Raw genomic sequence first — 26,203 nt, 5'->3', positions numbered from 1 at the left:
GACTGACTTACTGTCTTTTATGTTATTTTGCCAGTTGAGGCATTTTTATTTTGTTGTAATTTTGTTTTATCATATCTATGGTATCCAGTAAAGAGATTCAAATGGAAATCGTTCTCCATTGTGTGTGTTTAGCTTGTCAAACGTAAAAGTGACTCACTTCCTGGTAGAGTGTGCGCCCATGTAATAAAGCTGAGTCCTGGGTTTGAGTCCTACCCCTGGCCCTTTGTGCTTTGGTGATCCGCTCTCTAATTCTCACACCTTTCCAATCTTCAGCTACACCGCCAAATAAAGTAAAAACAAGACCCCGACAAATACACTTAAACAAAACAAAAACAGCAATGTCTGGTAAATCATTGAAAACGTCAAGCTGACAAAAGACAAGAAGCGTACGCATCAATATGTAACTAACAGCACATTATTTCCCTTAAAGTTATATAATACACATTAACCACGACCATCTTCTGACGACCAAGAAACACTTCATGGACTGGAAAAAACCACTGACAGGGGACATTCTTCTTCTTTTGAAACACATTTGTCAGAAACCTGTCGGGGCATATAAACTTAATTTGTCGTAGATGTGCAGCTTTGATGTTAAAGTAGTTAGGATGAGGTAAGCACCTCCAGGTTTAATGCTCTGTTGGGCAACTTTACACAAAGGTCAGACATCTTGAGGTCTTGTTTATTATTTTGCATCTCAAGTTACATTTTTGTAATAGTTTCAAGATGATTGTTCTCTGCAGGCGGACACATGAAGCAGCCAATAAAGAGTTTCCATTGGTGTAACATGAGCGATTCTACAGCAATTCAACATACGTTTTCTGAATTACATCACTGGTGTTCCAGTACTTTTAAAGTACTTTTTTAAATCTTCAAGCCCTCCACCTCCTCATGTTCAGCACACAGTTCTGAGAAGGCTGACAGTATCTTGACAGTTTCAAAAAGACAGCCTTTAATTCTGTTTAGTTGATCTTTGGCTCGATTGTTGAATATTAATCTTGAATGTCAATCTGGTGTCGAGCCAAATTATTTTTATGGCTCAGCATTTTACCAATATTTTGAAATGGCAGGATGGATGTAGAGAGAACCATGTACTTTGTCTGATGAATGACAATGTGCTCATTACATAATTGATGTCGGACATATTCAATGCTGTTGCACTACACGGGAAATAACGCTGTACAAATTAGAATCTGCTCTCTTGATTGCAACAGAGTTGAAGTAATGAAAGTGGGCCAAGCAGGCAGCTGCTCACATGCAGGGAACAACACACAGTTTATGGGGTGAAGGGTTGCGGGTGAGGCCCATGCGTGGAGTCAGATCCAGTTCATCCTCTGAGACTCCAGGTGGAGGAGTGAAACGAAAGTGTTGCATGAGGCTGGTGAAGAAGATGAAGAGCTCCATCCTGGCCAGACTCTCTCCGGGACAAACTCTGCGACCTGCAAGAGAGAGAACGAATGAAAATGTTCAATTCACCTGCAAAAATATACAAATATGAAGAAGAGACAGATTCATTTACCAACCTGCAGAAAAAGGCATGAAGGCGTCTCGCTTGACAAACTTCCCATCTTTGTCCAGGAAGTGAGCAGGATGAAAGCTGTGTGGCCTCTCCCACTCACTCTCATCATGCAGGACAGATGTCAAGAGAGGAATCACTGTGGTTCCCTGTGGACAATACATGAATTGAAAAGTGTTCTGTATTTTAAGCAATAGTATTCTTTTCAAACTACAAAAGCACAGAAATGAATTATTAAATTCAGAATTATTGTTTTAGTTTGTCCTCGGACATGCAGCTGTGTATGGAGGACCAAACAGGACCTGTGAGGAAAAGAAGTTAGAGGAGATTAAAAAAAAACACCAGACAGCTCCGCCTCTGCAAAATTAGGTGTCATTGTTACTGATTATAAAACAATTCAGATAATCCAGATAAAGTTTAACCCGGAATTAAAGTTAGCTTGAAAAGACATCAATACTTTAATGTTTGCCAGTTGAGACGAGGGACCAGATGTATAAAAGATAAGAAAGCATACATCAGGCCAGGCATACACATGGTTGTAAAGGAAGAAGTTGAACACAAATTGAGAGAAAGTTAACATGGTTGTTAACTAGTTTCACTGTGTGTGATGTTATTTTTGAAGGTTATTCCGCATTTTGTAAAATTACAATCAAAAAAGTATTTAAAAAAAGTTCTTAATCTTTAATTTCTTCCTTGATTTTCTTGATTTATTTTATTTACATTTCAGAAAAAAGGAGATGCACTTATGACCTCTGGTGACTAGTTGAATACACTTATTGTAAGTCGCTTTGGATAAAAGCATCTGCTAAATGACTGTAATGTAATGAGCCATCATCTCCCTGTAATTTGTATCCAAATACATTTGGATACAAATAGATGCACCTAAGAAAATAAAATGGCACATAAATAAATAAAATATTAAAATAACGTATTTTACCAGCTTAGGCTTATATTATTATTTCATTATGTCATGATATTTATTGACAGGTTGGGTCCTGCATACTACGCGATTCTTTCAGTCTGACCTTCTTGATGAAGTGACCCTGGAAAGTGATGTCTTGGCTTGTTTTGTGGGGAAGTGCCATGGGGGCGATGTTGCCCAGTCTCTGTGTCTCATGGATGACAGCATCGGTGAAGGGCAGGTTCTTCCTGTCTTCAACCTGCACTTGATGACTTCCTATCACCCTGCTCAGCTCCTCCTGGACCTGGTCTGGAAGATGAAAAAGTTTTAGTTTTGATGAAGGTTCATTTTTCGTTGATTTGTTGTATGAAAATTGTGGGGAACTTTATCTCTTTGCCTTGTATTTTTGGATTCTTGACCATAAACAGAAGTCCCCATCTCAGTGTGGTTGCTGTTGTGTCAGTGCCAGCAGCAAAGAGATTGAGAACCGTCTGCATAAGGTTGTCATTGTGGAAATGACTGTTTGTATTCCCAGATTCCTGCAGGGAATGAATCAGTGCAGTTATTCAAACAAATATGATTCAAAACTTTGATACGTTACATTATTACGTTACAGTAGGACTGGATTTTGGAAAAAACTTCTGGTCCTTTGTCACATCTTAATAGCAATGGCCATAATAGCAATTTTGATAGGTGATGATACATTTCCCAACCTCCAGACTTTGCTTTCGGACTAGAAATGCGTCCACAAAGCCTCTGCACATCTGTGGGTTGAGGGTCTCCTTCAGACGACTGAACAGCTGTAAGTTCTGCTCCCTGTTGGCGGTAGCCAACTTCACGATTTCCTGCTTGTCAGCAATCCATCTACCGATCCATGGGAACAGCTTATACAACTGTTGACAATAAAAACATATATATATATATATAAACAGTATGTAATATTATTTCTTTAATTTAGGTAAGCTGTATTATTTATAGTAAATTCACAATAATACAGCTCTAAGCTTAATAAAAATGAAATGACACCTCCATTGACGGGGAGCCCAGAAGTTCAATGTTTCTGTTTGTTCGATCTACCAGGGATGTAAACTCTGGATCATCATATTCAAATCTGTTGCCATACACAATGGAGCAGATGATATTTGAGACTGCGTAGTTCACTGGTTGTGTTGTATCAAAAGCTTCTCCTGTAAAAAGGGGGAAAAAATCAATATCACGATGATTGACGAAATGTTATGTCATGCTGTTGGTTGTAATAAGACATTTACCTTTATATTTCTTAAACACTTCAATGAGGTGCTGACATTCCTCAATGATTTTGTCCTCAGAAGCCCTCTTGCCCATCCCAAAGTCTCTCAGGTTCGTCAAAGCAAAGCGCCTCATCTCTTTCCACGAATCACCATTTGACCATAAAATCCCTGAGAAAAAATTGTTCAGCAAAATATGGTAACAAATTGTGCGCATTGTGGGCAAAGGCTGTAAATATGAAAGTATTTGGGAAAAGCTTTCTTTACCATGTCCTTTATTTAAGTCAAGTGCAATTTGAATTGGAAGTCTGTCTCCAAACTCATCAGCATGATTGACGAGTGCCTCCTTCACCGTCTTGTATCCAGACAGGACCACCACTTTTTGGGGTCCCATATAGAAGGTGAACACTGATCCATATTTCTTGGAAAGCTAAGAACAACAGCATAATGTCATGGCATTTTCTGATATACGACACACACATGAGAAGGAAATCAGGATGAAAGAGCTGACTAACAAGCAGAAACAACAAACCACCCTATGAGGAAGCTACTCTTACGCACTGCCTTACCTTCTGTAGTGTGTTGTAGGGTCTCTTGAGGTCAAGCAGCAGCAGGTTCCCGAGTATAGGAAGGGGTTTTGGTCCTGGAGGTTCCTTCCTCTCCCCCTGGGACCTAAAGTTGAAAGAGGAGACAAGGTAGACAAGTAGCAGGACCACCAGACCCCCCAACAGGGAGACAGAGCTGGAGGACTGGAGGAACAGATCTAACATCCCCATGACTTTAAAAGAAAAGGTATCCTTGCCAGTGTACTGATACAATAAGTTTCCTGTCCTGCTGCCTTTGCCTCTGTGAGCATTTGGGTAGTGAGATATGCCTCTTGTAGCTGCCAGTGAGAGAAATGGCCCAGCCTAAGGGTGGGGCTAGTATGGAAAAGTTCACGCCCCCAATGGGTTTGATTGTTTTTTGAGTTAAAGAGTTTAAAAGCAATATATTCAGGTTGCCAAGGGACAAAGTCTGTACAGAGTTTGAAGGGACAAGCAGGTTAAAGTTTGACTGAACACGATCCAGTCTGTTTGTTTTGGATTCAGGCTCTTATGAAGACTTATTTCTTCGTGCATTGCTCATTGTTAACACTCCGATTAGCAAGTTTGGATATACGACTGGAATTGGAGATGAGAAACAACGTTTGAGACAGGGTTGTTTCACGAGTATCTGGTTTACAAGCTAAAGCAATAAAAAGCTAAATCATTATCAGACAATATCTAATGGGCTCTGAGATTGCATTTTGCTCTACACACGGACTGTTTACCTGCATTCAACCAAAGCTTGCTTGAACTAGCTCAGCGCATTACACAGAAACATGTCCAACATCTACCTTAGAGCCCACCGGTGGGCCGTGGAGGTACTGCCAAATAGTTAGTTTAGATTATTTGCCTTGGTAATTACAAAGCTAGTGAAAAATAATAACTGATAAATGGGCTCAAGAATTAACGTATATAATAAAAACCGTCAAATTAAAATGCATCATTTCAATGACTTATGGCTGTTGGTTATGTTTGAACAGCACTATCTATGGTTCAAGGACACAGGGTGTCGTATGCTGTACAGAGTTAACCTTCTCTTCCTCAACCAGCTATGAAGGGCTCAACTTGCCAACAAATGCAGTGGAATTCACAATTATGCCTCGCTGCATCGTATATATTTATGTTAGGCCTATATCAGTGGGTTATAATTATAACCCTGTGAAGTGTTTCAGTTTGATTGATGCTGGGACTTTCCCCATGGAGTCTGCATGTTCTCACTTTTGCCTGTACACTCCTTTCCCAAAACCCCCACCAGTCTCATGGAAGTGTTCGCGTGTTGGCCTCGAAAGGACGTCCTCTACACAATTATGCATATTTGATTCTTACACCTAAGTGCACCTAATGACTGAGGGATAATAAAGCAATGTATACATTAATCTAGCAAAAGGTAACAAATAAAGGAGAAAAATAAATCCTGACTTTAATGCAATTCAACAGCACCGCAAACAAAAGTGTGCAAAATGAAATTTTCTGCAACAGTTTCAACAAAAAACAATGATGCAATGGAAAGCTTTCAGCAGCAGTTACCTACAGATACTGTATGACAGAAACTAGGTCGAGGAGTTACCTCATACCTTGAGTCTGACCTTAATGAAGTGACCCTGCTCATATCTATCCTTTGACTAGAGATTGTAAACCCTGGTAAATGATAAACTGTACTGGATCACATTTTATTTTTGTATTTTAACTTACCTCGGATGATTTAACATCATTGAGGTTTCAACTTTGTTCTCTGTCACCTTTAATCCTGCATTATCTTTGATGCTCCTTTCTTAATGTAATAAGCATTCTGTCTCAGTGGTGGGAAATGAAAGAAATTGTTGAGTGTCATCAGCATAGCAGCGGTAGGTTAACCATGCAATGTATTGTCATGGAAAGAATCTCCGTGTCCAGCATTGCATCTGGGCTTCTCGTCATCCAGCAGAATTGTGATATTCTGCTGGTTTCGTCAAACTGTGACCTCCTGCGATGAGTAGCAGGACCACCAGAGCCCCCAACAGGGAGACAGAGCTGGAGGACTGGAGGAACAGATCTAACATCCCCATGACTTTTAAAGAAAAAGTGTCCTGCACTGACAAAATATGGCTCCTTCCAGAGCCTTTACTAAACACATTACTAAAACAAAACAAAACATGTCAGCGGTGTGGAATTTTTACAAAGAGTGCAGTGTTTCCCACAGAATTTTGTGAGACTATGGTGGGTGGACCTTAAACCTGCGAGGGGGGTCGGGGGGCTCTCAAGAGAACGTGATTCATCTCAAAGTTTGATGCATCAATCTGGCTCACTTTGAGAGCAGAATGGAGAGGCTAGATCTATGAAGGGTTCTGTGCTCGTATAAACAGGATTCTGTTCTTGTCCTAGCAGTGGTGGAATGTAACTAAGTACATTCAGGCTACTCAACAACTGTACCCCAGTACACGTTCAAGTCCAATCTCAGAGGTAAATATATACAATGTAAGAGCCAAATATAATCAGAATCCGACAACTTGAATTTGCTGCCCAACAATGATGTTAACAGAGAGGAATATAATAACCAACAATATAGTCCATGCACAAAAATGTCTCATTAGAAGATGAGAAGAACATAATATCATGGTTTTCTTGGTTGGCATCACTTCACCCTGAATGAAGTGAATATAAAGCTGCAGGGCAATTCAGTGACATTAGTTTTTCTATTCATTTTCCCGGACCTTTGCATAAGGACATCGAGGGAAGTATTATATGTCCTCTACTTAATTTTATGATTTGAAATGAAAGAACTAGATCATTTGGAATAAATTGATAGTGTTTTTAATATTAACCCTAAGATAAACTTAATTTGTAGTAGATAGCGTTGCACCAGGATGATGTGTAGCTTTGATTTTGAAGCGAGAGTTAATGCCCAAAAGGTCAGATATCTTGAGGTCTTGTTTATTGAGTACATCAAAATTTCCATTTTGCATCTCAAGTTAAAAAAAGACATTGTTGTAATATTTTTAAGATGATTCTTCTCTGCAGGTGTACATAGTAAGTAGCCAATGAAGAAGTTCCATTGCTGTGACATGAGCGATTCTAGAGCAGCAATTCAACATACATTTTCTTAATTACATCTCCTGGTGTTGAATTTTCAAGCCCCCCTCGTGCTCATGTTCGGGGGGCAGCACACAGTTTATGAGGTGATGGGTTGAGACCGAGGCGTAATTGTGGAGTCAGATCCAGTTCATCCTCTGAAACTCCAGGTGGAGGAGTGAAACGAAAGTTCTGCAGGAGGCTGGTGAAGAAGATGAAGAGCTCCATCCTGGCCAAACTCTCTCCGGGACAAGCTCTGCGACCTGCAAGAGAGAAGAAAGGAAAGTTTACTTGCAGATGACCTGAAGCCTAAGACTTAACAGAAAGTTACCCCTCAGCTCACAAACCTGCAGAAAAAGGCATGAAGGCTTCTCGCTTGATGAACTTCTCATCTTTGTCCAGGAAGTGAGCAGGATGAAAGCTGTGTGGGTTCTCCCACTCACTCTCATCATGCAGGACAGATATCAAGAGAGGAATCACTGCGGTTCCCTGTAGACGATACAAACATTGGAAATAGTTTTACATGTAGGTAAAGTATTCTTATAGAACTCATTAAAATGTCTCACACCCAGAAAATACCTGCTCGATGTAACAATTGTCACATTTGTTTTAGAGCATGAAGATGAGTATAAAGTGATATTATGTGTTTTATTCAGTTGGACCTTCTTGATGAAGTGACCCTGGAAGATCACATCCTGGGTAGTTTTGTGAGGAAGGGACATTGGGGCAATGCTGACTAGTCTCTGTGTCTCATGGATGACAGCGTTGGTGAAGTGCAGGTTCTTCCTGTCCTCCGCCTGCACTTCACGACTTCCTATCACCCTGTTCAGCTCCTCCTGGACCTGGTCTGGAAGATACAAAAGCTTTTGGTATCACAAAGACAATTTATCCACATGTTGTGGCTTGGACTGAATGTCTTTCTGTGAAAGTTGTGCCTTACCTTGTATTTTTGGATACTTGGCCATGAGCAGAACTCCCCATCTTAGTGTAATTGCTGTATTGTCAGTACCAGCACTGAACAGATTCAGAACTGATATCATGAGGTTGTCATCATGGAAGTGATTGATGGTAATCCCAGATTCCTGCAGGGAAAGATGACTCAGCATTTATTCAAACAAATCTGATCCTAAGTTGTTGTTTTCTTGTTTCAATTTGTCGAAAAGAAGTCATTATTTAGTTTTACTGCTTTCTTAAAGAAAAAGTCTTCCAGTACATCAGTTGTTAGTCAAATTACGACTTCACATTTCTATCGTCAATATATTTCAAAAAGCAAAGCAAAGAGAAGTTGCTACTGCGCTTGTCACGGCCTGGTTTTTCCCTTGTGTGTCCTGTCTGTCTGTGTGTGTGTGTGTGTGTGTGTGTGTGTGTGTGTGTGTGTGTGTGTTGTGGGCGTGGCTCCTACCTGATGTCCTCCCGGCTCCCTCCTGCTCACTACTCATTCACCTCATCTGTTCCAGTCTACCCAGCTGCATTCCATCTACTCATTTATTCAACAGTATATCTACCGCGGCTTTCCATCCACTCATGGCCACATCGTTGTTGCAACCACAGTGGTAGTGAGGTGTTCGCAGTCGCTCAGTATTGTAGATTCTGAGTTCATTCCAACTGTTTAATTACCTGTACTTTCCTTGTCTTCCGGTGCCTACAGTGGATCATCCTCTCTGGTTCCCCAGCATGTCTGCCTCGCCAACGCATTCCACTACCTGCCACGCTCTCACCCCGCTCTGCCTGCCCTTCCTTTCTCTGTCCAATCACCCACCCTCACCCTCTATATCACCACCCATCATCCCCTGAAAGAACACCTTCTACTTTTTATTACCGCCTAGTCTGTGTCTGCACTTGGCTCTGCTACAGGCTATGACAGCACTGATGAAATAAGCTTCCTCCCAGAGTCTGTAGCTTTGTGACTGTCTGGATAAGTCTCTTGAGAATAGGCACAACCCAAGTGGAGGGACACATGGTTTGAAAACAGGTTTGTTTTCTTTCAATTTGGCAGCTGTTGCACAACCTGCGTGTGATGTGTTGTCCTAAGGTTTAACCACTAATAAGGATTTCATGTTTGCCTTCTACTGTTGTGAATGTATTGGTGGTATTGGTGGATGTAGAAGTTATTGTCGAGGACATGGCCTCATTGGGTCTACTTTACATCGAAGGAATATTTTGAAAGCAAACTTGTGAAGGAAAAGGGATCATTAGAGAAGAAGTCTGTGTGTCTCATGGAATGGAAGAAATGACTCCAACGAACAATTCATTTCTACTGATTGTTTGGTACGTAAAGCCTACAGAAAATGGCCATAGAGACATATATCATGTCATGTAAAAGTAATAACACATTATTCATCTCCTCACAGTCTCAGCTCTTACATCTATTCACTCAGAGCAGCAAGGAGAAAACCTTACTGCGGGTATAAACAGGGCCAAAGCTACACATGCCCTTAAAAGGTAGGATCACTTTTCCACCAATGACCCCCATAGCATGTGGAGGGGCCCCAAGAGGACCACAGACTAAAAAGATGTTCAAAGGGAAGTTTGGATCTCATTTAGAAACAAAGAGATATATAACTCTAACTACGAGAGATGTGGAAGGAAATGTCTTTATCATCATTTCTCAGATGTATTGTTGTAAAACGCTCTTTGTCCAGAAGGGGGGGGGTGGTAGGTTAAGGTTGTATTTGACGAACTTGTTGTCAGGCATTTAGTTGAGCTCAGTGATGAATCACATGTATGTTCTCAGATGTCTCTGTATGTCCTGTTCAGTGCTAACAAGCAAACTGAGAGGAGGGGACTGAATAGGTTATGTCAACCTTCAGAGTTTAATTAAACTGTTGAATGAGGTGATGTTACCGCCTGCAGCTGCACCAGGTCAAATCACTCCCAACTCCCAAACGCTCACCAGCTACAACAATCCAGTTACAGTCAGACAGACAAAAGACCTCAGTATGTTTCATTGGTAGTGTGACTGAAGCAGTTTGGTGGGTTTGGTTCTTATGAAGGACGATGTCATCTGGTGTTAAATATAGAGAGAATCAAGACGATTTCAATGGGAACTTTTTTTAATTTGATAATGTAGAAATCCATTTGTTGCATAACCTTTTGTCAAAGTAACTGTGTTTTAGCCAGTATACAATATAGTTGTTAATAACAGACGATCGTACAATTCAAGAAATATGGAGAATACTTTTTCCAAAAAGTGAAGCTTCTCTGCATCTGTTTTATCTCTTCATTTAAGAAATCAACCCTCTAAACTCTACCTGGGTTTGTAATTACTGCATCATTTTCTTGTTCTTTCTTAAACAAACTTTAAGATGAAGCGTTACCAAATCTATATAGCCCTCCTCAGACTTATGTCTGTGCTCGTCTCCATCCTACATCCTCCCTCCGGTTTCACAGGACTTTTGTCCGGTCACTGTGAAATCTCACCTCCGACTTTCTGATACTGCTCATTAAATGATTAAAAACAAGAGTTTACAGCTATGCAAGCAGCTCTGTGCAGCTGTACTTGTATAGAGTCGACCATGTTAATCATCTTCATTTAGCATGCTAACGTTAGCGCATTAGCACAAAGCACAAGTGAGGCTGATTGAGACGTCCTTAGTTTAGCAGGTATTTAGTTATAAACCAAAGTGTTGGACAAATAACAATGTTGTCCTGATAATGTCGCTAAATGTAAAGTTAAGGGATCACCAAAGGCAATAAGAGTTATCTGGAGGAGGACATGAATGTGTTCATTTGACAATTCTTCCAATAGTTGAGACGTTTCAATCAAAACCACAAGTTTGGACCTCATGGTGGCGCTAGAGTAAAACTCCAGATCGCCAATTTGATGCTTTATTACAACAACTAAATAATCAACACAATGTTAATTTCATAAACATATCAAAGTTCAGTAACAATCCTGTTGACCATAATTTAAGCAACATTTTCAGAAGTCTACTCCGTGCGATGATTCTAACTGCATTGTATTTAAATGTATAACTTTCAAACAGTTAAATACGTGAAGTGACTCCAAGACAAGTCATCCTCCACTTCAGCACCACGGACAGCGGCAGGTGTCTGATCCCAGGATTGTGTTTCGTATAACTGTACCATGCACCTCACACTGGGAAGTTAATGTTCTTTGCTGTAACTATTCTCACTGTTGTTACTGTTCAGCAGAGACGTGACCTGTTTATGTTTGTGGCCCAGGTTGTTTCTGGATGAAATTCCTGCCACATTCCCAATTTGTTTTGAATCTAATTTGCGAGAGAAAGAATACGTTGTGTCCGTTGGTAACAAAAAAAGACCAAACAACGTCTTTCTAAACTTGCTCACACTAGCTATGTTTTTGCAAAACAGCTAAACATCTTACTATAAATATCCAGAAGCACCAAATTCCATCCAGTTAAACCAAAAATGACTGAGTAATTGATTTAAAGTCAAGGAAAGGTCAACAGCCAGCGTTCACGAACAAACGAGTCAGAAACGTTGGTCAGGTCATGAACTGTGAGCTTAATTCAAACAGCCACATCAGCAGGGCTGCAGATGAGCCTCCTGCCAGTTCTACGAGAGAAGTTGTCTCTTATCGAACGGCAGAGCAACATATTCGCTCCACGTCATCTGTGGAGCTCGACTTCAATCTCCACATTCAACCACATCTGTGTTTCTGGGCTGTTTAGATACACGACTAACAGAAACGTTACTGAAAGTATTTGAGAAACTTGATTTAAGTTAAACAACGAAGTTTGCTGTTTGTGTTGAACTTGGTGAGTCGAGTGGATTCTTTTAGAAAGGAGATTTAATATTGTTTTATCAGACGTCACCATGTTGAGAGCCATGTGGATACAATCCTTTAGTCATACATAGGAGTTTCTGTTGAGTCCGTGTGATTTCATCTGGTTTCACCAGAATAACTTTAAATAAATAAGATCATATATTGAGGGAACAAAGATGCTGAGTTCTTATGTGTCTCATGTCCTCACTAGAGGGTCAAACCTCCAGAGCTCTGCTGCTGCTGTTACCCACATTCTCACCAGAACACTTCCTCTTCAGTTCTAAGAAGATATCAAGACGCTGCAATGAGGAACAAACTCCTCAAAGCACTAACGTGTCGTCACTATGAACCAGTATGAGCATATTGCAGCATGGGCTTCATGTTCTGGTGGGCGTAGAGTTTGACTAACTTATGTGTTTATGAGTGTGTCAAACATCATCATGGTTTTGTTACTCTGTAAGGTCATTGTTGGACATTTACATTTAAACTCAACTCCCTCAGAACTCCTGCTCGTCATTTCAGGACGTCTTAAACATCATCGCCACAAAATCAAGTATTGAATGATTGAAACTGTTAAATCTAATGTTTGCTGATAAAACTTCTTATCACTCAAATCAGTGTTTCTAATGATTCACACAGTAAAATAAGACAACCTCAGTCTGGTCTCATGAACTTTCAATGTGATGAGAATTAGTTATGTAAATACTATCCCTGTGCACAGAGAGTTAGGAAAGCATTTCAAAGGCAATATAAAGAACACAGGCTGTGAATACAGACGGGACGCATCTGACTCCAAACACCACAAGAGAAAGGAAGTGTGCTGTCGTTTAGGAGGGTGAGTAAAGGCGTTCAGTCAGCTTCAACACTCAGTTCTCAGCTGATCATCTTAAGATTGCTTCTGTGAGAGAAGTTCACATTTTGACCTGGTGCTTCTCTCAATGAACTTGTTGCATGTTGTGTGTTTTTTGCTGTTTTTAAATATCTAGATTGATATCTAGATTATTATCTACAAGACATTCAGAGAGATGAAAGGCTGATCTCTCTGCATGAACATAAAAAAAGATTCCACGTCAGGATAAGGAAGTGCTGCTTTACTAATAAGAGGAAGTAAACGCTGCGTCTCTTAAAGAAACACTCGGTCAGAAGCTTTGACAGTTGAAGGCGTGAGAACAAGAGACAGAGACACACGATGGTTGAAGTCAGACGGATTCAAATGACTTTATTTGTGACGCTGCTGCTGCTTGAGTTCACAGGTCAGAATATAAAACACATACACGACTAAAAGAAACGTGACTGAAGGTATTTGAGGAACTTGATTTAAGTGAAACGACCAAGTTTGTGTCGAGTGGATTCTTGTAAAAGGACATTTGATATTGTTTGTTATTAATATCATCATCACATATAACTGTAAACTAAAAAGCTTTATTCTTATCACACATTTTTTATATTTCCTCATGTCTTCAACAGCAGTAACTGGACAAACCTCATCCTCCCTCATCACCAGAGCTGGAGATGACGTCACTTTGCCTTGTAACAAAGAGATAAAACATCAAGACAAATGTAACGGTACTACTTGGCTTTTCAGTCGTTCTGGTGAATCAGCAGCAGAGCTGATTAAACTTGGGGTGATTAATAATAATGTGATCACCAAAGATAAATCCAACAGACTGGGTTTGACAGCAGACTGTTCTCTGGTTATAAGAAATGTAACAGCTGCAGATTTTGGTCGTTACACCTGCAGACAGTACAAAGCAGGAAAACAACAAGGTCACGATGCTACGGTTCTTCTGTCTGTTATTAACAGTGAGTATTTACATCATAATGTTTTCAGATCAAACTGTCAATACACTGAAACATTACAATAATTCAGATTACTGTGATGAAGTTAATGTTACTCTTGTTGTCTTTCTCTCATTATGAACTTCTTCACCAGTGATGGAACACACATTCGATGATACGGTCTTCTTGTCCTGCTCTGTGTTGACACACACTGGGTGTAAACACACAGTAAAGTGGCTGTATGAGGGGAATGAGAATGATGTGGAGACATCACAGAGTGACTGTTCAGCCACTGTGATATTTAAAACTCTTCATCCTAATCAGAAGTCAAAGTATTACGAGTTACTGAAGTGTAGCGTGACAGACAGACAGACTGGAAACACGCTGCTGTGTAAAGCCGGCCCCCAGTCCTCATTTGAGAACACAGGTACGGTTTCTTCTAAGTTATAAGATTACATAATTTTCCTCTCATTTAGTCTCAGATGGTAAACATGACGGTATTTTATCACCATTTATTGTGTTTTGCTTTTTCTTATCATATTCCACAAAATCAAAAGGAAGCACATCAGTGGAGAGAAACGACCCTCCAACAACAGCAGGTAGAGACTTAACATCTTACGTCTTTCTCTCTTCATGAAGCATGAAGTATGAATGTCAGACCAACACTCTGATGTCTGAGTCTCAAACCTCGCTGCTGGTAGTTTTTAATCTCTGTTGAATTTTGGTTTTGCAAATATAATAAAAGAAAACACATTTTAAAAGTGTTTCATAAAAGGTTGATGAATATTGTCAAACCACAATCAAGACAATGTGGCACACATAAGTTAAGCTTTTATTTTTATGTAGTACTCACATCATTAAAAACTTCAACATCTTATCGCATACATTTTGATTATTTAGTTAAAGTTGCTGTATTGAAAGATTCAGTAAATGTAAACAGTGTCTTATACGTACCGACAGAGACTGATTTACTTCACAAAGAATGTTTCAAAAAGCCAAAATGTTTTGAATGTTGTTATCCTCCCTGCAGAATGGTGGGTGTGGCTCATCATCGGGTCTGTGGGCTTAGTAGCTCTCTTGATAATCACTGTGGCACTCATCAGATGGAAGAGAACCAAAGGTGAGAAATGACTTAAATTCTTATGCGTTATGTTGACAGACTGGGATTTTATTTTACTTAATTTCTTTATGGAAGCTAAAGTCGACTCTCCATCATCTTTTCAGGGAACCGAACACGGATGGATGAAAGCATTGTGAGTTTAAAGGATTAACAGTCCTCACTGTATTGTGTTGACACGACTCGGTTCATCCCTGTCAATCAAAAACCACGTTCCCATACAACTAAACTGCATTCTTACTTAACGAGGATGAACCTTTCGTCTCCTGGATGACGGTCGGTGTGAAACTGTTTGAAACATGTGGTAACGTTATTAATTAACAACAAAAACAACTGCAAAATTACTACTGACCGCCTCCCTAAGCAGACTTCCACGGACAAATTTAAAACTTATTTGTGAAACGTCAAAAGCAAACGTAATCCCTGAACATCATTGTTAGGAGACAGGGCTGCTGTTGCAGTAGCAAAGGTCAGAAGATGCTCAAGCACACTTGTACCCATCATCTGTTAGCTTGAGAGAGATAGAAGAAGTAGATATATAAAATGTACAGCATGGCACACAGTTTATTCTAAAAGAAGTGACCATTGATGTGAATGGGAAACTGTAACTAGACTGTATTTACTGTAACTGTATTTATGCAGGGCCTGAGCTTAAACCATGCCGTGACTCCGCCTGTTCCAGAAACCAGTCCGGACATGGTGAGATCACACACTCTACTGTACGGTTACACCCACCACTGGTGGATATTTGTTCTCTGACATGTAGCAGTGACACACTTACAAGAGTCTAACTTCCCTCTGCCACACAGAAAAAGAGAAGTCAAGTGATGCAACTTAACTAAAATACTCATGCTAATGAGCAGCCATGACGGTGTCCTCTCTGTGCAGGCTGATCCTGAAGAAGGTGTTTCCTACGCCTCCGTCAGCTTCACCAAGAAGACCAACAGTAAAGTCCAGGTGAGCTCTCTGATTGGCCGTGCTGGTGTTGGAAGGAAACAGGAATGTTCCGCCGTGTGAGGCAGCAAAGTGTCGTTTTGAGCCAATTGCGTAACGCACCATGCTAACCACACCCATGATGCTAACATGCTCACAATGACAATGGTAACATGCTGATGCAAAGCAGGTGTAGTTCTGGACAGACACAGACACTCACTCACACACTCATGGCCGCACACACACACACACACACACACACACACACACACACACACAACCGATCACATGATCCTCCTGGAGATTAGAAGCATTAAACATAAATCAGAGCTGAGGCTGATGGGAAGAATTTAAATTTACTTTTTTTTTACCAGAAAATGGCACCAGATAAAAAGTTAAAGAAACATCGTCACAAATGTTATGTTGTGTTTGTGTATGTTTTTCTGTATTTCATAATTCATTTTATTGCGTTTGTGTTGTTCAATGTCGGGACGCTGCTTTGCATCGTCATCTTTCATCGTGTTGGATAACAATGTGTTGAATTGAGTCGCGTGATGTCGTGTTGAGTCCTTCATGTGCTCGTTTCCCTCTCGTTTCCCAGGTCCGGGTTAAAGATGATGATGATGATGATGATGATGATGCCGAGGATGCGGTGACCTACTGCACCGTGAAAGCTCGGCCTTCTTCTTCTTCTGCTGGAGCCTCCGCTGAACAACCTCTACACTACCGTCAGCAAACCAAATAAATAAGAGACCACAGCGTAGCTGCGGCTCACATCATTACGTTGATAATGACTGTGATGCTGATATGTATTGAGCCATTCAGCAAAATTGGAGAGCATTTCATATTTATTGATACTTTTGTGTAAATAACCCAAATGTTATTATTGCAACATGGAGGAAAAGACAAAAAACTTGCCGCTCAGCTACATCTTGTTGACATTTCTAATGTTATGATTTTAAAATATAGTTTTGCATTTCAGTTTCTCAGGTGAGCATGTGACCATGTAATTATTTGTAATGATCATTTTCAGGATTTATTGCTGTAAATAGTCTTTCTATCTAAATGGGGGTGTAGTGCATTAACTGGTAGCACGATGTGCAACATTCATATGGCTGGTTCCTTAAATATATGATGAAATGCATGTAATATATGATGTATTCTTCTTTGCAAATTTGCTGTCAGACCCTTTGTTGAGCTCAGTGATGGATGTTCGCCTGTTAAACCATGAACTTAAAGGGACCTCTGGTGCCTCTGATCTGGTGCTTGTTAGTGAGTTTATATTCTGTTATTCTTTGTGTTTTGCATGTATTTTCTCATCAAGTTTTGTGTAAAATAAAAATTTAATTAACAAATAATACAATGTGTCAGTGTTGACAGTTAAAGATTGATCAGATTTTATTTCATATCACCTGTAATTGATTATGTAATACGTTTAGTTTGCTTGGAGCTGAACAAAAAAGACACTGAGAGGAAGTGGGTTGTGACATTCGTGAGATCAAAGGTTTGATCTGTGTTCACAGTATTGGTTGCTTTTTATAAACATGGCATTCAGACTTTGTCGTCATTACTGAGAACAGAGCTGTGACTCAGAAGGATAAATATAAATGATAGCTTCACCACATCCACATCTCCACACCTCCACACCACCACACCACCACACATCCACACCTCCACACCACCACACCACCACACATCCACACCACCACACCACCACACCTCTACACATCCACACCACCACACCACCACACATCCACACCACCACACCACCACACCACCACACATCCACACCACCACACCACCACACCTCTACACATCCACACCTCCACACCTCCACACATCCACACCTCCACACATCCACACCACCACACATCCACACCTCCACACCTCTACACATCCACACATCCACACATTCACACCTCCACACATCCACACATCCACACATCCACACCACCACGCGAACCTGCAGGAAGGTTCTGGATTTCCAATCAATGCAGCCCGAGGCACGAGACTGACAGGAGAAACACACACACACACACACACACACACACACACACACACACACACACACACAGAAACACAGCGATGTAACAACCCTGTTTCATTCTTTGTATCGGACGCTAAAGAGTTTCCTTGAGCGGTGGTTTTGACCCTGGATTGAGAACGGGCTGCACAATCTGATTTCTCAGACTCCACGTGGTCCAAATGCTCTTTGCTGACGGCCAGAAACGTCCCGATCACAACAAAATACAAAGAAAAGAGAAAATACAGAGTCTCTGCAGATTCACACACCACACTAGCAGGTCAAGAGTGAGGATTGAGAGGGATTCTTTAGTATATCAGTCTATACATTTTTGGGAAATTGTTGCATATTATAACTGTAAACAGAAGTAAACTTAGACCTAAAGGGGTCACATTTGCACTCTCCTTCTCCTGCTGCACCAGGTCTTGAGTGTTGACTGATTCACAGAACAAATAAGAAGAAGGAAAGCGTATGTTTTCACTCTTGGTTTAAAAAAAGAAAAAAGAGCAACTGACATCAGAGGAGGAAAGGATGACATTATGAGGAAGTTGACAAACTACTAATAACAGGAAGTGGGTGCTGTATATTTCTTTAGGAAGATGTTGGCAGTTGAGCGAGTGAGAGCAGAGAGACAGAAGCACGATGGTTGGATTCAGATGGATTCAAATGTATTTCTTACTGCTGCAGATCACCGGTAAGGACACAAAGATCACGTATATAAGTTACACTAACTATGCAAAACTTCAATGCTACTCGTGTGATTCATTATCTAACGTCAATTTAACTCAGAGTTATCTATTTGTTTTTAACAAAGAGATTTTACAGACTTTTGTTATCATCTGTTGTTTCTAAAGTATAACTGTGAACATTAATAACTGGTTCTTATTTCAGTCGTTTCTCTCCCCAGAACCTGTAGCTGGACAACTTTTCCTCTACGTCACTGTCAGAGATGGAGATGAAGTCTCTTTACCTTGTAACAGTGTGATAGATGATCATGAGAACTGTGACTCTACTACGTGGATCTTCAGTGATTTAGGAAGATCACCACCAGTAGTAGATCTGGTTAGAGGTGGGCAGATTGTTGAAGGAGCCAAAGATAAATCAGACAGACTGAGTGTTTCAGAGAAATGTTCTCTGGTTATAAAGAATGTCACATATGAAGATGGTGCTCGTTATGGCTGCAGACAGTTAAGATCAGGACGACTTCTAGGTCCAGATGCTGTGGTTCATCTGTCTGTTGTCACCAGTGAGTATTTACATCATGATGTTTTCAAACTGTCTTGTCAGAACAATATACTGAAACATTATAATAATCATGATTATAGTGATGAAGTTACTCTTCTTTCTCTCACAATGTCTCCATCTTCTCCAGTGACTGAACACGAGGACAATGATGAGGTGACGTTAAGATGCTCTGTGTGGGCATATGAAGGATGTGAACACACAGTGAAGTGGCTGCTTCAGGGTCAAGATGTGGAAGAAGACAACAAAGACTTTAAGACATCACAGTCTTTCTGCTCCACCTCTCTGACGTTTCTGACTTCTCATTTCATTTACACATCGAGGTTTAATTCATTTAAGTGTGAAGTTAAAGATCGTGACAAAGTGCAGCAGTTTTCTTTCAGAAATTCTCCCTCAGGTGAGAAAACAGGTGAGAACATTTTAAAGTCACTCATGTTCACTTTTTTCACGTATTGTAAGTTCTTTAGTTTGTTGAGTTGTGTTAATGTGTTCAGCTGACGACACAATAACAGCAACACGTGAGTTGGTGGGAGTTGTCTGTTCTCAGTTTACAGTTTGAACCCTTTTACACTGTGAATTATTTTAACTTCTTGAAAGTTAACTGTAACATTTTTGTCGACAAAAAATGTCTTATTCATTATTCGGTTGTATTTAACTCCACCCTCTTCTGTCACTTCTGGTTCCAAAAACCAAGATGGCGACGGCCAAAATGCGGGTTTTGTCTTTAGATTTGTGATTTTCCAATTACCAACATTCACCACACTTGTTTCCCTTTAAAACGTAATTGAGAGTGCAGTGGGAGCATCATTTTGCAGAAGACAAGGTCGTTAGAGGACACTTTCTTATTTATTTAATGCAGATTAACCTTGAGGTAGCAGTAGTAGTAATAGTAACAACTGAACCAACAACAACAAGAACAATAGAACAAGTACACCAGTAGGAAGAAACACAACAGAATCTGAAAACAAAGATACAGAAAATGACTAAACATCTTGTGTCCATCATGTAGCCTGTGTTTTGGATGTCAATGGTAAGAATCTCAGACTGACGTATTACTCATGGGTGCAGCTTTTGCTACAAATGGTTTGTTCTAGATATTGAACATAACAGAAAGCTGCAGGCAAAATGTGTAATGTTTTCCCTTTCATTCCAGACTGGTGGCTGTACGTCGGTGTGGCTCTGGGTTTAGCAGCGCTCTTGATTGTTGTTGTTGTTATTGTCGTAAGATGCATTAAAACTAGAGGTGAGACAGATTTCATCCACAAGATCTGCTGATAAACCTTCACGGTGGAAGCTAAAGCTGTCTCTCTTCTGTCTTTTCAGCAAACCAAACACGGGTGGATGACAAAATTGTGAGTCAAAAAACATATATTTTATATATATATATATATATATATATATATATATATATATTATACAATAGATTTTGTCCCAGCGCCTCATTATCCGGATGATCCGGCCATGAACAACATGTCAGGCTCCAAAATAACAAGAGAGTTAAATCAAGGTCTCTCTGACAAGGAAAAACTGAGCACTTTCATCTTCGTAGTGACAATATTTATTGTTATTTGATTGCATTTTGTCAAGAGGAGAAGGATTTATGAGCCGGACTGAAGCAGAGTTGAAGATGTTTAGACACCACTACATGTACTACCTGGAGCGACATACACAGATACTGTGTGACACACTCTGTGTATTACATTGTACAGGTGTTGCTTGTTCTGTACCGTGGCAACAAATGCATTAACTCAACTGTTCCGTGCTTTTTCGTCCAGGTGCTGACCTCAAACCCTGCTCAGTCTGCTCCAGAGGACCGTCAGGACCCGGTGAGGTCACACTCTGCAGGGCTTTGTGTCCCAAAATATGAATGTGTAACAGTGTTGAGAGTGTGGGAATGTGCAGCAAAGATGAAACGAGAAGTTAGATAATGCAACTGGACGACGCCAGCAGAGAGGCTATAAAAGAACTCCACCACAGTCACATGACTTCACGTCTCCACCACTAAGCTAAAGGAGGACTAGTGTTCTAGTGAGGACGCTTAGTTGTCTCATTAAGACTCTTTAAGACACGTTAAAGCTTCTAGATTCACTAATTCAGGGTGTTTACTAATATATTTTATATTGTAGGAATAAGAAAAAACTGTTAAAATCTCCTCAGCTTGTGTAAACCACAGACCTTTAAAAAAAACATTGACTTCAAGACGAGGGAACCGGAAGTGCAAATACTGACTAATTCCTCTTTTTTAAGACTCCTTCATGCAGCACTCTATAGCAGTTTACATGTTGATAACATTGAAGTGAAAATATAAAAGAGTGAGTCAGTATGAGTCCAAATGTCACTGAGCTGTCCTCTCTGTGCAGGCTGATCCTGAAGAAGGTGTTTCCTACGCCTCCATCAGCCACCCCGGGACCAACAGTAAAGCCCAGGTGAGCTGTCATCATAATATACTTTAAAATATATGTTTTATTGTTCATGTTTGAGAAAAAAAGTCTCTATTTTACCCTTAAATAAAGTGTAACTGTGATGTCAGCCAGTTTAAACTGCAGTCTGTGTTTTCTGTGCTGCGTGTGAGTTTTCGTGCATTGCATTGCTTTACATTGTGTTTCTTTGTTAACGTTGTGTCGTGTGAATGTGGTGTCGGATGCTGCTTTAAACTGGCTTTATCTTTCACCATGTGCCATATCCTGTTTAGTAATTTCGCGTTGTTCTGTTTTTCTTTCTGTGTCCTCTTTAGGTTCGGGGTGGTGAGGATGCAGTGACCTACAGCACTGTGAATCATCCCTCCGCTGATGACAACAACCTCTACGCCACCATCAACCAACCAAAGAAATAACCCATAGCGTTGCTTTTTACATTGATCGTTACTTAGCTAAATAATTCTGCTGTGAAGTCAGCTTTTATTTACAAGAGTGAGTTGAGTTGAATTCAGCCAGAAGTCTTTCATTCCCGCCTGCTTTAGTTGCTCTGCATTGAGAGTATTCGCTCTAACTCAGGTATTTAGTGTGCAACATTAATTGTTTCGGATTCAGGAGGCACAACTGCACTTCATCACAAACAGGTGTTCTCCTTTTTCTTTCTGCTTTGCTGTGAAAAAGCTTTTTGTCCAGAAGGGGGAGGTGTAAGTTCATTTACTACCACAATGTGAACGTCCAACATTCATATGGCTGGTTGTTATATAAAAATGATGCGGTGATACAATGAACGTGCTGCTGTGGGTACATTATTGTGATGTACTGTGATGTATATACTGTTGGGTTGTAGTTCAATGATTAATAGATATTTTAATTGATTTGTAAGTTTTTTAATAATAGCTTTGAATGCAATGTGCTGAACATTACCCCCTTCCTCCTCTGTAATATGATGTATGCCTATAGTCAGTTATCTACAGCCACATTTTTAACTTTCATTAAAACTGATATTTTGTTTGGATTCTGTGAGGATGAACTTTTGCTGTTAGAATAAATATATATATAATATTATGCTCTGTTCAATTATATTCTATTTTTGAGAACTAACCTTGTCAAGCAACTGAAATTGTACAAAATGTGCAAAATCAACAGTTGCAAACAAGGGGCAGAAAAATCCCATTTGTTGCAGATCCATCACTTGTTGACGCCTTCGTCTATCAAAACCCACCAATCAGAGAGCGTCAGTCAGCTCCAATCATGGCGGAGCACTCTCTCTCCGGCCCGCCCCTCTTTGATGCCTCGACCAATGAGATGCGAGCAGCGGTGAGATTCGGGGAGAGCGTTAGGGTAGCGAGTAGGTCCGCTTTTATCCCCAATGATTTAATCATGTGAGGGATCAAAGAAGCCGGTTTTTGTTTTCAACATGAAGTCGGGATTTCTGGGGAGATTGACACCGAGGAGCCGAGCCGGGTGCTGACTGGGAGAGGAATGCACAGAGGAGGTACATTTTTCCCGTACTGGGAATAGTGGGATGAAACGGCCCCCTGCAGTGAGCTAGCTAGCGAAACAGAAGCTGTTCCGGAGGATATTTTCAAAATAAAAACAAACTCCGACCAGAAAATATATCGTTTGTTTGAATTTAAATGGATAAAACATTTACTGACGCATGCAAATATCTCATATGCGAAGAAGTGACGGGTTCGCTAGTATGCTGCAACGATTCGTGCTGTTTATTCTATTTAAAAATGAAAATAATCTTTGCACAACTGTTTAGTTAGTCAATTTAAACGTTGCACTACTGTTTAGTTAGTTAATTTAATATTTTTCTATTTCATTGTATATATTGTGCATTTTTTACATTTAATATTTTTGACTCTGTTATTTTTATTGTATATGTTGTGCATTTTTTAACTCAAAATCTTTTATTTTTTACTATGTTACTTTGATTGCTTACCTGTATCACAATGCAGCTATAGCGAACACATTTATAAAGTATTAATTCATTAATAAAGTATCTATCTATCTATAAATACGGAAGGTCGACAAAACGTACTGCTTTTACTTTGAAGGGTAAACTTCCGTAGTCCCTGCCCGCTCGTTGTTAGCTGTTGTTAGCTTGACACATACAAGAAAGAGGGTGAAGTTACAAAGCCTGGAACCAAAACACGACTTCTCATCCTGTTAGCGGACACCACCGCCTCGGTATGAATGAGACCCACCTCGTCTCGCTGGGTCTTCTTCGAGTAAAAAGCCCTTCGAACCGGAAGGTCCGTCGTTTATCTGAAATAGGATCCAACGGTGGAAAATACGCGATGAATTAGTAACGGTTGGGATATTTCAGCGGATGCACTCGAACTAGAAACCTCCTGATTTCGATATTAACTTGTGACTGTGGTAAGTTACTCGCTAGTGAGTTTTAAACACATGTTTGCTCTGCAATAAGTTCGGTGTGTGTTTAGCATCACTGAATCACGAGTTTGCATGAATCTTGTTTGGTTTTATTATAACTTTATTGTACTTTATCGTATATTTGATACACGTTTGGAACAATAGGCTCCTTGTGTGACCCAATGTTGATTTAAACATGTAACCTAACGTTATTAAATAAGATTGTATCACCTACTATAAATGATTTCTCTAGATATCAGTCCTGGTCGACTGTTGTCATGTTGTTACTCCATCATTGCTCTTCCTAAAGAGGAGAGGAACAGACCTTCTCTGGGTGTACCTACTCTTATAAAACATAACTTGTGCAGCAGAAACTCACCTGTTCTGTTGACCTATTTCCTAAAGTGTGACACATTTCATTGCACACCAACACTGATTTGATTATGATTTATCTGACCCTGCAGGTTTGCAGTTGAAGATCAACATGTGCTGTCCGACACTGACGAACTCAAAGCAGCTCTTGTAGCTGGGGGAGGATTGCTTGCCCTAACTCCTCCTCCTCTACCCGGCCCCCTTCCCGGGATCGATGACCGGACCCAACTCCCCGAGCCGGACCGGCACCACCCCGGCAAAGCTGAGCAGGCATGGCCGATCCAAGAGCTCCAGCTCACACTGCCTCCTCCGCTACAGCACCACCCGGGAGGAGTCCGCCGCCTCGCCCCCCAACAACAGCGCCCGGTCCCCCGGGGAGGAGGAGGAGAAGGATGGAGGGGTTCTTTTCTACGTCAACAGGACCGGGTTCCCCATCGAAGGAGTAACGTGGGAGAGGATGTGGTCCCACGTGGCGGCCGTGCACCCCGAGGGTCAGGAGATGGTTGACAGGATACAAAACGCTGCGTACTTTCCCAAGGTAGGCCGGCTGTGATTGGTTCGTGCCTCTGCGTTTAAACAAAAGTCTTGAGGAAAACTTAACTGTGAGGCAAGCAAACAATGCTACAAAGGTGAGCAGAGGAGTTCCAATGAGCTCCAGTGTCAACCCCATAGTTCCATTATTCAGTTCAACCTGTGTTCATCTTTGTTGCTGGAGTTTGCTGACATGAAAAGTGAGAGGTGTTCTCATGGCAGCATTGATATGTTGGAGGTTGTTGGAAGTGCTTTCAGTGGTAATGGACCCTTAATGAGGGGGTGTCCTCACGGGACCGTCTGGGTCTCTGATCTATAGCGCTCTAACCAGCCCTGTCGTGCTCTGCTGGGAGGAGACCCGGATTGATCGGCTCAGGGTTCTTCCTGTAGACGGCCTACAGAGTCGGTGCTGGCTACATGATGGAAGTGGCTTTCATTGCGTTTATACTCCGTATACACATGTCACTACCTTGCTGTGAGCTTGGTGCTTTGTTCTTATCAAACATGCATGTCAACTAATGCATTCACTTCATAAAGATGTGTGTGTATATGGACTAACGTTGCAGCTCCAAACAAATATATTTTCTACTAATTGTTTCAGCACTAGTCAATAATAATGTTTGTTTTTTAAGTATGCAGACAAACTGCATCTTATCGTACTCCAGATGTCCTCTTCTCTCCCGGCATACGTACTGTTCAGATGTCACGGCAGACAGGCTAATTATGTGTGTGTGCGTGCGTGCGTGCGTGCGTGCGTGCGTGCGTGCGTGCGTGCGTTCACAGTTACATGGATTAGGTGTCAGCCTGTTTTCACACTCTGTTTACACTCAGATGTACACACACACACACACACACATACAGTGAATGCATCACCTTACCATGACAACAATTGTGCTAAATTGAGGTGCCACACCTGTCAAGTGATGTTAATTCTGCTCTTTGTTTTGGTTACAGTCTGTGTGACTCAAGTTGACTCCTGATTCTCTCTCACACACACACACACACACACACTCGTGCCATCGTAACGTAGCTTTAGCTTCGACAAATGTTTGTCTCACAGACGATCAGGAGCTGAAGCGACGCAGACGGACAGTTCATGTTTCATATGAATCTCTCTGCTGAAGCGTCCTGGACATTAGAAGCTGAACAGCTCCGGGGGTTGTGCTGCTGAACAGCTGACTTCAATGCAACAGAGAAAGCTCTGTGTATCGTTTACAGTAACGTAGCTTTACACGACACAAACATTAAAAACCTCAGCCATGAACCGGCTCTGATCGGAGGCTCAAATACCTGAGGCTTGTTCAATGAGGAGTGGAATAATTCATTAACATCATAATCATGATTGATTGGGTTGTTTGAGGAAT

At 40.8% G+C, this 26,203-nt stretch overlaps 4 protein-coding genes and 1 long non-coding RNA gene across 9 annotated transcripts; 3 read left to right on the top strand and 2 right to left on the bottom strand.

Annotated features, from left to right (window-relative positions):
• Window positions 1–680: 680 nt before the first annotated feature.
• Window positions 681–4,503, bottom strand: LOC116393623 (cytochrome P450 2K1-like). 2 transcript variants are annotated; one of them, XM_031866120.1, is made up of 9 exons: window positions 4,234–4,503; window positions 3,932–4,094; window positions 3,686–3,835; window positions 3,444–3,604; window positions 3,131–3,310; window positions 2,815–2,956; window positions 2,542–2,726; window positions 1,524–1,665; window positions 681–1,439 (listed from the first exon to the last, which is right to left on the bottom strand). In XM_031866120.1, exons 1-9 carry the CDS (start codon window positions 4,438–4,440, stop codon window positions 1,252–1,254), a joined length of 1,518 nt encoding a protein of 505 aa, XP_031721980.1. In that variant the 5' UTR covers window positions 4,441–4,503; the 3' UTR covers window positions 681–1,251. The 2 variants fall into 2 exon arrangements, with proteins under 2 accessions (XP_031721980.1, XP_031721981.1); XM_031866121.1 differs by lacking the exons at window positions 681–1,439; window positions 1,524–1,665 and adding an exon at window positions 1,696–1,818.
• Window positions 4,504–7,371: 2,868 nt separating this feature from the next.
• LOC116393624 (cytochrome P450 2K1-like) lies at window positions 7,372–8,471 on the bottom strand. The gene is made up of 4 exons (XM_031866122.1): window positions 8,237–8,471; window positions 7,959–8,143; window positions 7,644–7,785; window positions 7,372–7,559 (listed from the first exon to the last, which is right to left on the bottom strand). Exons 1-4 carry the CDS (start codon window positions 8,400–8,402, stop codon window positions 7,372–7,374), a joined length of 681 nt encoding a protein of 226 aa, XP_031721982.1. The 5' UTR covers window positions 8,403–8,471.
• Window positions 8,472–13,194: 4,723 nt separating this feature from the next.
• Window positions 13,195–17,218, top strand: LOC116393604 (uncharacterized). 2 transcript variants are annotated; one of them, XM_031866071.1, is made up of 9 exons: window positions 13,195–13,299; window positions 13,517–13,849; window positions 13,980–14,252; window positions 14,383–14,424; window positions 14,856–14,945; window positions 15,050–15,078; window positions 15,585–15,641; window positions 15,831–15,899; window positions 16,477–17,218. In XM_031866071.1, exons 1-9 carry the CDS (start codon window positions 13,236–13,238, stop codon window positions 16,618–16,620), a joined length of 1,101 nt encoding a protein of 366 aa, XP_031721931.1. In that variant the 5' UTR covers window positions 13,195–13,235; the 3' UTR covers window positions 16,621–17,218. The 2 variants fall into 2 exon arrangements, with proteins under 2 accessions (XP_031721931.1, XP_031721930.1); XM_031866070.1 differs by having other exon boundaries at window positions 13,514–13,849.
• A 1,287-nt stretch (window positions 17,219–18,505) lies between these two features.
• On the top strand, window positions 18,506–22,533 carry LOC116393684 (uncharacterized). Of its 3 annotated transcripts, XM_031866218.1 has the most exons (8): window positions 18,506–18,592; window positions 18,806–19,144; window positions 19,271–19,549; window positions 20,294–20,383; window positions 20,464–20,492; window positions 20,916–20,966; window positions 21,501–21,566; window positions 21,875–22,533. In XM_031866218.1, the coding sequence occupies exons 1-8, from the start codon at window positions 18,541–18,543 to the stop codon at window positions 21,971–21,973; spliced, it is 1,005 nt and encodes a 334-aa protein (XP_031722078.1). In that variant the 5' UTR covers window positions 18,506–18,540; the 3' UTR covers window positions 21,974–22,533. The 3 variants fall into 3 exon arrangements, with proteins under 3 accessions (XP_031722078.1, XP_031722076.1, XP_031722075.1); XM_031866216.1 differs by having other exon boundaries at window positions 18,806–19,537; XM_031866215.1 differs by having other exon boundaries at window positions 18,806–19,549.
• A 344-nt stretch (window positions 22,534–22,877) lies between these two features.
• On the top strand, window positions 22,878–24,526 carry LOC116393666 (uncharacterized). Its single transcript, XR_004213398.1, has 2 exons — window positions 22,878–23,049; window positions 24,401–24,526. It is a non-coding gene; the product is annotated as an uncharacterized LOC116393666 (long non-coding RNA).
• The last annotated feature ends 1,677 nt before the right edge of the window (window positions 24,527–26,203 follow it).

The sequence above is a fragment of the Anarrhichthys ocellatus genome, unplaced genomic scaffold (genome assembly GCF_004355925.1).
Source record: "Anarrhichthys ocellatus isolate YVR2014 unplaced genomic scaffold, GSC_Weel_1.0 scaffold34, whole genome shotgun sequence".
Lineage (NCBI taxonomy): Eukaryota > Metazoa > Chordata > Actinopteri > Perciformes > Anarhichadidae > Anarrhichthys > Anarrhichthys ocellatus.
This window is presented reverse-complemented; position numbering and strand designations above follow the sequence as displayed.

Excerpts from the sequence above, each read along its gene's own strand:
- LOC116393624 (XM_031866122.1), bottom strand. The coding sequence starts at position 8,402 with ATGCTGAGTCATCTTTCCCTGCAGGAATCTGGGATTACCATCAATCAC. Across the intron at positions 8,144-8,236 it reads CAAGTATCCAAAAATACAAG|ACCAGGTCCAGGAGGAGCTG; the intron begins GTAAGGCACAAC and ends TGTATCTTCCAG. Across the intron at positions 7,560-7,643 it reads CTTCATGCCTTTTTCTGCAG|GTCGCAGAGCTTGTCCCGGA; the intron begins GTTTGTGAGCTG and ends TCTCTCTTGCAG.
- LOC116393604 (XM_031866070.1), top strand. The coding sequence starts at position 13,236 with ATGGTTGAAGTCAGACGGATTCAAATGACTTTATTTGTGACGCTGCTG. Across the intron at positions 14,253-14,382 it reads GTCCTCATTTGAGAACACAG|GAAGCACATCAGTGGAGAGA; the intron begins GTACGGTTTCTT and ends CAAAATCAAAAG. Across the intron at positions 15,900-16,476 it reads AGACCAACAGTAAAGTCCAG|GTCCGGGTTAAAGATGATGA; the intron begins GTGAGCTCTCTG and ends CTCGTTTCCCAG.
- LOC116393684 (XM_031866215.1), top strand. The coding sequence starts at position 18,541 with ATGGTTGGATTCAGATGGATTCAAATGTATTTCTTACTGCTGCAGATC. Across the intron at positions 19,550-20,293 it reads TCCCTCAGGTGAGAAAACAG|ACTGGTGGCTGTACGTCGGT; the intron begins GTGAGAACATTT and ends CTTTCATTCCAG. Across the intron at positions 20,384-20,463 it reads AAGATGCATTAAAACTAGAG|CAAACCAAACACGGGTGGAT; the intron begins GTGAGACAGATT and ends CTGTCTTTTCAG.
- LOC116393623 (XM_031866120.1), bottom strand. The coding sequence starts at position 4,440 with ATGGGGATGTTAGATCTGTTCCTCCAGTCCTCCAGCTCTGTCTCCCTG. Across the intron at positions 3,311-3,443 it reads TGGGCTCCCCGTCAATGGAG|TTGTATAAGCTGTTCCCATG; the intron begins GTGTCATTTCAT and ends TATTGTCAACAG. Across the intron at positions 2,727-2,814 it reads CAAGAATCCAAAAATACAAG|ACCAGGTCCAGGAGGAGCTG; the intron begins GCAAAGAGATAA and ends TTCATCTTCCAG.